This window comes from Jaculus jaculus, chromosome 12 (genome assembly GCF_020740685.1).
Source record: "Jaculus jaculus isolate mJacJac1 chromosome 12, mJacJac1.mat.Y.cur, whole genome shotgun sequence".
NCBI classification, from domain to species: Eukaryota; Metazoa; Chordata; class Mammalia; order Rodentia; family Dipodidae; genus Jaculus; species Jaculus jaculus.
This window is the reverse complement of record NC_059113.1, coordinates 90021448-90031538: the sequence shown is the minus strand read 5'-3', so window position 1 is coordinate 90031538 and position 10091 is coordinate 90021448. Positions and strand designations below refer to the sequence as shown.

The window sequence follows — 10091 nt, the reverse complement described above, 5'->3', positions numbered from 1 at the left end:
TCCAGGACAGTGTGACAGGTCTGTGGTATTCATTCTCTAACAAACTACGGGGAACCAAGACCTGCTATTATATTGAAAAGAATGGAAATTGTTTTCAGATGAAATGTTTGAACCAATGCTATTAATAATGTTGTGTACAGCAGCTGCCTTTATTTATTCATAAATCCAGCACAAACATCTTCCTTGTCGGAAGGAGAGGATTTTCTTTTACTATAAAAAAGATAATTAATTCAGGCTGGATAAACTTAATGGTACATTTGCCATCTGGGCAAAAGCAAATAAAACACCAGAATAGAATTATGTGAAGAAAAAAACCACATGAAAATACAGACGAAAAATTCATGCTTAAACTTTATTTTGATTTCTTGAATAACAAATAATTTCCACCCCAAGTATTATGCTCATGTTTATTTCAGAAGACATACAAGAGGCAATAGGGCATAAATAAATGCACAGCTGATTTCAAACAAAATTTCTGGTGATTTCTTGCTTCATTTTTTAAAAATATTTTTACACATCAGTGACAAAAGTGAACTATTTCTGAGTTTCTGCTTCTCTTCTCTTCTATGCCCAAGAGAGACAAACACTCTCACCAAATAAAATAACAGATACAATACCTCGTGAGCTTTAAAGAATCATGAAAGTGTAACAGGTCCATTATTATCACAGAGCTTCCTTAGAGAGGAGGGTTTACAGACATATTGGGGGATCCTGACTTTTAAGTCAGCCCTGGAAACTGCAGCTGGCTTATGAGTCCAATCTTTAAAGCCTTTGGAAAGAGTGATGCTTGCCATGTCAAACTACACTGGCATTTGACCTGCGGGCTTCCTGCTGCCTTGTATCCAAAGACATTGCTTCTTTCTTAGTTTTCCCCACACCCACTGCCATTCAGTTCCCCTGTGTCTTTACCTTGCAGCTGAACCCTGATGATAGGCCATATAATTGCACTGCCACAGCTTTCCCTCCCTACCCAGCCGCCTCTTGCCTCTTCCCATTTTCCATTTTCACCATGAGCGGGTGCTAAAACCATGCTCTTGTGACTGACTTCTTCCTCTACTCTATTTGTCTTGATGGGGATAAGTGGCCTCATTTACATCCAACAGTTCTTAGCAAGATGTGTGGACCAGACACCTATTCCGATTGCAGAGCCCTGTGCTGCATTCCACACGAATTAACCCTCCTGATGTCAGACGCTCATACTGCACATGTTATGAGTAGGGGTGTAGATAGTGAACGGTTGTTTGCTCATGTGGCCCTCCACTGTTGCAAGGAATTCATTAAATGATTCCGTCGATGAAGCTTATGGAAACTGTGGTTTTTTGAAAGAATTATATGCATCTGAGGTTTTTCATTTAAGGAGCTTTTGATGTCATCTTGTGGTGGCTTAAATGTAAATGCCTTCCCATAGCCTCAGATAGTGTTGATTAAGATTGAGCTTCCAAATCAAGTCACTGGAAGGTGGAGCCCTGTTGGAGGAGGTGTGTCACCAGAGATGGAGCTTGGGTGGAGTCCAGCGTTAAGGTGTGTTTGAGATAGCCTGAACTCTGCCTGGTTTATTTTGTTTGTTGTTGTTGTTGTTGTTGTTGTTGTTGTTATTGTTGTTCTCTCTCTCTCTGCTGTGGGCATATGATGCACTGAGCCAGCCTCTTCTGCCACAATGAAGCTTCCTCTGGAATCTTTCAGCCTAAAATAAACTCTTTATTCCCATCAGCTGCTTCTGGTCAGGGATTTATCCCCACAATGAGAAAGGAACTGCCACATAGCTCCAAAACAGGAGAAATGATACCTCCACATGTTAGAACATGAGACTCATTTCTTCTAGGATACATAGCGTTATCTTTGTGGAGCCTGTGACACGGGTGATACTTGCCTTAACAGCTTTGCCTGTCAACCTTTCTCTATCCCTGGCATTCTTTGTTCTCTTTCATTACAGGAACGTCCTACTGCCCATCCAGACTGAAGTGCTGGAGGTCGGCTTTTCCATTCTACTCTTTGCTTCGACCTAGTTCATTCCTAGATGAGATCAGCTAGCATTTTCTCCAAGAAGTATTCTCTGATATCCTCAATGAATGAAGCCCTCCCTGGTCAACTTCATAGAATTGATGACAGTGGATAAGCAGGCAGATGATGACTTTGATAATATCACTCTCCTGCTAGACCGGAAGCTCCATGAGGGCTGACACTGTGCTCTTCTTATTCGCAGAACCTCGTTTAATATTCTCCACAAGGCACTTTTCGATAAAGAAGGCTTTGACAAAACTGATGTACTGACACTATGAGTGAACAAAACAAAGGGCGGGATAACTAAGAGGAAGGCAGAATACTTGGATGGTGATGTTATATTCTAATAGGACAATATCTCCAAGGAACTGACAGTTTGCAAAAGCTAAATGCCAAGTTTTCAATTCTGCCTGTTTAACAATTGCCTCTACTAGTTACCTTGTTCCAAAATTCAGAGACTAGAGACGTAACACATATAAAAGTGTGACAGATGCTTGCTTGGCTTTTCTTCTGTGTTGTCATTACCTGTGGAGCATATGACTGGGGGTCGCGATGCAGCTAAACAGCATGCATAATAAATTCCTTCGTGAGGTCACAATTCAGTCACTCAACACATACGGAAACATTGACACAAATCTCAGTGGAAACGGCATTTCCTCTGGGTAAAATATTTATATATTGTGCGCATATGTTGAGCATGATATGCCCGTGAGTGCAGGCAGATTACACTTAGCCTGGTGTAAGACAACAGGAAGAGGAATACGTTCTTTATGATTTCTTCTTCTGCGGGGACAGAGGGGAGGGAACTACCACATCACTTGATTTTTGTCTAGTGCGTGTTGGTTTGACTTTATGAGTTATTGACTTTGATGGCCATCAAGAGTGTAACATATAAGCTGCTCTTTACAACTATGGCAACAGCAGCAAAACAAAGCAGTTAGACTGATTCACTCATCTAAGACAAAGAATGAGCTTATATAAATCTGAACTTGTAATTGCATTATAAAATTCTCTGGGCATACAAATTATGTACTAGTTTCCCATGTATTTCCACATCTGGTGCCTTCTGGTCCCTTTTGTTTATTGCCAGGGAGAATATAGAGATAATATTCCCTTATACATCTTTTCTTTGCCTGAAATTAAGGAAGTACAGGGAATGTAATTCATCATTATGTTGTTGGATTATCAACATGATTTGTATTAGGCCTACCTCTACCATTGGAGGCTAAATGTATTACTTTGTGCTTCCTTCACTCTATATAATATATGGCAAATGTTTTTTAGCACTTAGGATAGTAAGTGATATGTAAACACAGTATCTCCCAGACAAATAACATTGTGAGGGTCATTTGTGCAGTGCAAGAAGGGTTAGACTTTAAAATATAAATGAAGGATTGATTTTGTTAAATGTGTGAGTAAGCAAAACAAAACAAATTTTAGATTGCTGAACCTGGTAACCTTTTTCTTATGTTAACTAATAGACTTAAAAAATATTTATTTCTTTTATTTATTTGAGATGGAGAGGGAGGTAGGGATGAACATATCAGGGCCAGTAGCTGCTGCAAACAAACTCCAGATGCATGTGCAACCTTGTGCTTCTTGCTTATGTGTGTCCTGAGAAATAGAACCTTGGTCCTTTCACTTTGCAGGTAAGCATGTTAACTGCTAAACCATCTCTCCAGTCTATTTTTATTTATTTTATTAAACAAACTATATATCTATGCTTGAGGTCTTTTAAAATCAACTGAACTGACCCAGGTGTAATAATATTTCAGAAGCATTCTAATTTTGAGCATCAGAACAGTCCACATCTTGTCATGTGTTTCTATAAATACAATGTTCATTACAAAAAGTTATTGGTAATACAACTGTCATTATGATTTCCATTCTATCATCCTAACAAACACTGGAGGAGGACTAACCTTCCTTGAAGAATTAGATTGAAAACTTAGTGTTAAAGTGGTGCATTTTTCTTATTCTCTAATAATAGAAATGTTAAGAGGGCTTGATAATTTTAAGTAGTGTGACAAACATGATGAGAATTATAAGAAATTATAAACAATTATTTTTTTTGTCAGCCAACATGGGGCTCAACAAATCAATAGGGTCCACAAACATGGCAAAAGGAATTGTGGAAATGAAATGCCCCTGATTGGGAAAACATGAAGCAGCAATACCACGACCATTACTTTTCTTAGCTTCCTTTCGCACTTCAGTGAAGCCTTATCATTATTACCCGTGCTTAAGATGGCACCTTAACTTGTTCTCAATAATGCCGTTTTTGATAATTGGATTGCAAAGTGAACTAGGCCCCCCTTTTGCCTTGGTAGGCAGCGCTTCCCCTGAGTTCTGTACTGAACAGAGCTGCTGAAAAGGCAGGCAGTGAGGGATTCCGCAAATAGGGAGAACCAGCAGAGCAGACCACTGACCCACAGCTCTGCTCATGCCCTGCCCTTGCCACATAATGGGACTCTCACTCTCAAACGAACACCCCGTCAACGCCATCTCAATTGATAAAACGGCACACGATTTTATTCAACATTTTAACATATATTACAAATATGTACGATTGCAACAATAAATTAAAAATAAGTAAATGAACAAATGAAAGTCTGAGAACAGTTTATAGGGACTGGTAACTTCAAGATATTTAACTATCTTCATTTGTAGGAGGGCATGTGATACAAACTCCTCTTCTCCTTCTTGCTAGGCAGACTTGGTCTGGCAGCACATTGGAAATGCACTGACCTGCTGCCTCTGAACAGCGGGGAAGGCAGTTGATGGTAATTGACACACAGCGGAGCATCGATGGCACGACAATCAAGTGTTGATGAACATTTGCACAATGTGTATAAAACTCTGCAAAAATTCATTAATGTTTTTTTCCTCTAGCTCCTCACATTCCTTGCATCCAGTTTCTGTTATATTCTGCCAGATAAGAAGAAAAAATCAGATTGGCATGTGGAGTGCATTTCTTTCCTGAGCACATCACATTATTTGAAGTGTATGGCATGGTCTTCAGTCATGACAAAAACTGGCAGATTAACTTTAAATTAGGGATAACTATGCAAAAGGAGAATTGGGAGGTTTGACACTGGCAAGGGAGGGTATTTTTCCTATAATGGATTAAGGTAAAAAAGCACAAGGCATGTCCCCTCTACCATGTTCTTCCTGGTTAGAGGTATTCAGTACGGTCTTATCATCTAGCATAAGACCCATGCCTCCCTGACTGATCCCCAGCCACAGTGATCTATTCCTTGCCTATTTCCTCTACCTTTCCCCTGGCTGCCTTGAAGGGCATGCCCTTGGGACACAGAGCAATCTCCTGCATTTTAGCTCCATGAGGAGCACAGCTGTGAGATGTTTTCCTGCCTTTGTTTTTTTTCTCTTTGTGACATGCCTCTTTGTTAGCTGTTGCCATTAACAGTTAACATTGTGCAAGATGTGTGTGTGTGTGTGTGTGTGTGTGTGTGTGTGTGTGTGTGTGTGTTTTCTTTTAAACAAATACCCTAAACTTCTGAGCTCCTGGGGCTCAGCTAAATGACCCATTTCCACATCCCAGAATTATTTTCTAAAACTTTTGCATAGCACCTCATGTATTATAATATTACATACCATGGAACTACAGGCTTGTTTTTATATTACTATTGTCTAAGGACTCTATATACTTTTGTTTCCCTAGCATTAAGCCCAAGGCTTGATAAGTAATAGCTACCCAGCTCTTATTGGTTGATCTCAACCATTCAGATGAGCAACACCAAGCATCATAATTCAAACCCAGCCTCGTGGAGAACTAGAATATCCCAAGTGCAGCTATCATAAGTAAACACTTTAGAGTTCATCTTATCTCTAAAGGCTGTGCCAGCAAAATCAAAATTAAATTTTGTATCCATTAAGCACTTCGAATTCAGATTCACCAATGTTTATCAAGCACTCACTGTATGCCAGGCACTGCCACATTCTGTTTACCATTGCCTAGTTCATCCTGAAAATGATCATGTCAGAGATGAAGGCAAGGATAGCAAGTGACTCATCCCTGTTGACAGCCAACTGAAATTTTTCATGTCCAAGTCTCCTGACCGTGCAGTTCTGCCCATTCACTCCAGTACTTATGCCAAACTGTCACCATGGCGACATCAAAGTAAGCATTAAAGAAGTCAGCATTGATATTGTCAAGAGTTTTCTGTTGCACTGTTCACCAACGGCAATCAGATAGTGCAGGTGTATTTAAACCATGGATAGATTCACTTCATAAACACACTGACTGATGAACAAATGTAAAAAGTGCATGTTCTGGGAGTTGCAATAAAAACACTTTAAGGATCGCCAACATTTAAATGCCTGTGCTTTGGTGCAACATTCTCATGGGAACAGATGATGCCTGAAAAGTAAAATATATAGTGTCAGTGTGTTTGATGTACAGAGTTAGGGAACCGGTTGTGTGGACAAGGGACTACAGAGGTAAATAGGTGATGTCACTGAGCAGGTGACATGCAAACACCCCAAACAACCTGGTGTTTGAAAATGGGAAGCCGAAGTGTCTGAGGAACCCACTCCAGGTCAGTTTGTCTCAGTCTGTCAGCCTGATCATACTCTCTGAGTATCCTCAATGCGCTCTCCCTCACATTATGTCCATGTCAGCTTATTAGTCAAGCTGTCTCTAAATGAGCACCTCATCCTCTCCACAAGTCTTCCTTATTGTCACTGGACATATTAAATAACTGTCATATTTATTTGCTTATTGGTTGACTAAACATTGCTTCCTCCCTCCTTAAGAGCATGTGTGTTTTTTCATACTGTATCTTGCCCAATACCAAAAGGTATTTACTAAATGAACTAATTTGACCTGATTTTCTCTATTGATAAAGACTTGCTTTGTGTAGAACTTGCTTCATCCACTATTGTTTTACCATGCAAACCATGATTCTTTTTATTTTAGGCTTTCAGTAAAATTCATCCAAGCCCATCTCCAGACTACCATGGGAGTCAATAGTATTTGCTCCCTTGGAACTATTTTCTATGCATATTACCTGGGACCTTCCAAATTATACTAAAATTCTTTTCTCGTTGTTCTTGTTTGAGAACTATACTATAGCCCAGCCTGGCCTCAAACTCACAAATGAGTGCTGAGATTAAAGGTGTGCATCGCCACATCCAGTTTGATATTCAAATTCTTAACATTTTTATTATTATCTTTTTTCAGCATTTAACTTTTCGGGAGAAAAATGGATAGATTATTGAAAAAAAGTGAGAGCTCATTTTACTAGTTGTCCCAACTGGAACACGCAGTTCAAACTCTCTGTGCCCCGAGTTCTGCAGCGTTCAAATGTAAATAAAGATCACTACATCTGAAAGAGTCAGAGAAATGAGGAGAACTAATTCAAAGATTTACTTTGAGGATTAAATGATTTCTCCATCCAAAGCATGAAGAGCAGTATGTGGCATAGAGCAATATCCCAATAAATGTGAGCTACTGTACTGATGTTAAACACTTCACTAGATTGATATCTATCCTCTGCACCTGCATGTCTGATTTTCCAATACGACTGCAGCCACTAAAACACACTGCCTGGCATTACTTGGCCTGTGTCTGTTTATTAAATAAATCAAGGAGCAGTTTAGGGTTGTGTGTGTGCCAGTAACAGTGCCACTCTTGGATGGCATTCCGCTGGAATTGAGTTGTCTCCTGAGTGCCCCATAGGAGGTGGCCAAAACCGTCCAACGATGCTGGTCATGCTCCTGGCTAACTCACCCCATTAGAAGATAAACTGTGATTTGCGATGAGGATCAGGTTTTCCACTGTTTGGTTAATGTGGTTGTCACCGGACTCATGTAAAATAACTCGCAATTCCAGGAGAAAGCACTTCATCGCGGTTACTTTGCAACTGGGCTAAAAGTAAGAGTTACAGAGACATGCTTTTGTGCCATTATTCATGTTCACATTGATGTGATTTTGGTTTTTAAATTATCAGTATGGATCAGTTATGAGGTATGCAATGCCCTTAAAAAAACTTTCCATAAGAAGCAGCTTGAAATCAAAACCAAAACAGACCAAGTAAAAAATAAGAATTTGGTACTATTGTACAGCAGAAAGAAGATAAACATGGGAAACATGGGTGTAATGGACTCCAGTTTCTCACTGAGCATATTTCCCCTGTGTTCTGAAAACCTCAGTATTGACAGAACATTTGCAAGAAGCTTTAGGATTAGATTTTATTTGACATTTTAAACATTGGCATCTGGTAGTCATGTTATCACTGCTGGTTCCAAAGTTTCAGAGGCAGAGAGGAATCCAAGAAATGTAAGTACAAATTCAAAGCAGAAAGAGTGGTTATTCATTGAAGATAGTCCAAGTTAGAAAGGGACATTTAACATAGCAAGAAATACATTTCCTGCAAGTTATTTTTCAGAATCCTTAAAAAGAAAGGAGACATTGAGTGGGGATTTAAACACAGTATGCCTGACATTTTGTCTCCAATGCCTGACCCAGTGCCTGGGTCCTTGCTGGACTGAATGGAAGTGGACGGAGCTCAGGACAGAAAGATTGGTCTTGTCACATTAGAAATAATAAAGCAGAGGTCTACTGGCTTCTAAAGTAGCACTGGTAGAAAATGCCTGAGTCTATGTGGCTAAATTTAAGTTTCAATCTCAAATTATTTCCACAGCTAATAAATTGCCAGATTATCATCTTGCAGGAAAGCCATGTGTGGTGTGCATCAGTTTGAACATGGATGTATGTCCCCCATAGACTGAGGTATTTTTTATTAAGCTTACAACTTGAACCTCCAGAATTCAAAGCCCTGCTGGAGGAGGTGTCACTGGGGGTAGGGATCTTGTAGTCCATCTCTAAGGTATATAAGGAGCTAGTTTGAGCTTTGGCTGTTTGTTGGCCGTGGGTGGTGTCTCTTTGCTATGAATCTAAAAAAGGATGCCAGCTTCTTCTTTCATTTGGTAGAGTGTTTTCCCTGGATTGTCAGACTGAAATTAACCCTTCCTGCCCATAAGCTGCTTTGGGTTGGATGTTTGTCTCAATGCAAAGCTACCTGCAATACTACCTCAGGACCATGGCTTTTGGGAGTTCATTGACTGCTGTCTGCTTAGAAGAAGGAAACACAACGTAAACCATTTTGGAGCCTGAGGAGGGAGTGAGGTGTCCCTCATGCTCCAGCCTCCCTCCCGTGATCGACAGACATCCTGTTTTTCTAGCTTCGTGTTGTCCTCTATGCAATGCCAACAAAGTATGAGCAGGGACAAACCTTCCTCTTTAGAGGGTTTCTAATTGAGGACACTGTTTTCAACACACAGTAGAGTTTGCTTTTGATGTAGTGAAATTAGAGCTTCAATCCTGAGTTTTAGTGGTAATGAGAGGGAAAGAAGAAAATGGCATGAGCAAAATCCCATTAGCCCTTCAACACATGTACTCGAGAACCAAGCTCACATCATTATAAATTGCAGTGAGTTCTATGGATTAAGTTTTACTTCTCATAAAAAGGAGAGTGCTTTTCTTACAATGCTGAAACTCACTAAAATACGAAACATAGAGTCCTTAAGTAATTTGTAGGAAATGCGATTAGAGATGGTGATATAGTACACCATATGGGGGACTATGTCAAGATTGAATCAGCTAACCAGATTCCAGCATCTAATCTCATCATGATCTAACTGCATGACAAAAAAAATGTATGATAGATTTTGCTTGACATTGATTTAAAGAACTTTTTGACATTTTTGATTTGGCACCATTACAAAAAGAGCATTTAAGTAGCTTGCTGCCCCAAGGTTCACCAACTCAGTGTTCATTTTAAAAATTTACTAATCAAATATTAAGATAACTCACCATAAGTTGGCTTTGATAATTATTTCTATTTCAGTGGAGTTATGAAAATATTATTTAATAACTAGAAACTTGTAACTTTAAAAAACACATACTTACATGAACATTGCTTTCAGTGTATAAAGTAGCATCCATATGTATAGACTGAGGAAAAATTACATAATACAAAGAATGACACATTGCTGTAAGTATAATCATAAGTTACTAAAACAGTAAATTTATATATTTATACTCATATTTTTATTATGTGATGATT

General features: G+C 39.3%; 1 protein-coding gene across 10 annotated transcripts in view; it reads right to left on the bottom strand.

Moving 5' to 3' along the window:
- Positions 1-4507: 4507 nt before the first annotated feature.
- The window catches only part of Il15 (interleukin 15), an 85936-nt gene continuing 80352 nt past the window's right edge, over positions 4508-10091 (bottom strand). For all 10 annotated transcript variants that reach the window (XM_045131526.1, XM_045131521.1, XM_045131523.1 and 7 more), the window contains 3 exons: positions 9935-9979; positions 7754-7891; positions 4508-4929 (listed from right to left, as the gene is read on the bottom strand). In XM_045131526.1, the coding sequence (XP_044987461.1) occupies positions 4822-4929; positions 7754-7891; positions 9935-9979 (291 nt within the window). In that variant the 3' untranslated portion in view covers positions 4508-4821. The remainder of the gene's footprint in view (positions 4930-7753; positions 7892-9934; positions 9980-10091) is intronic.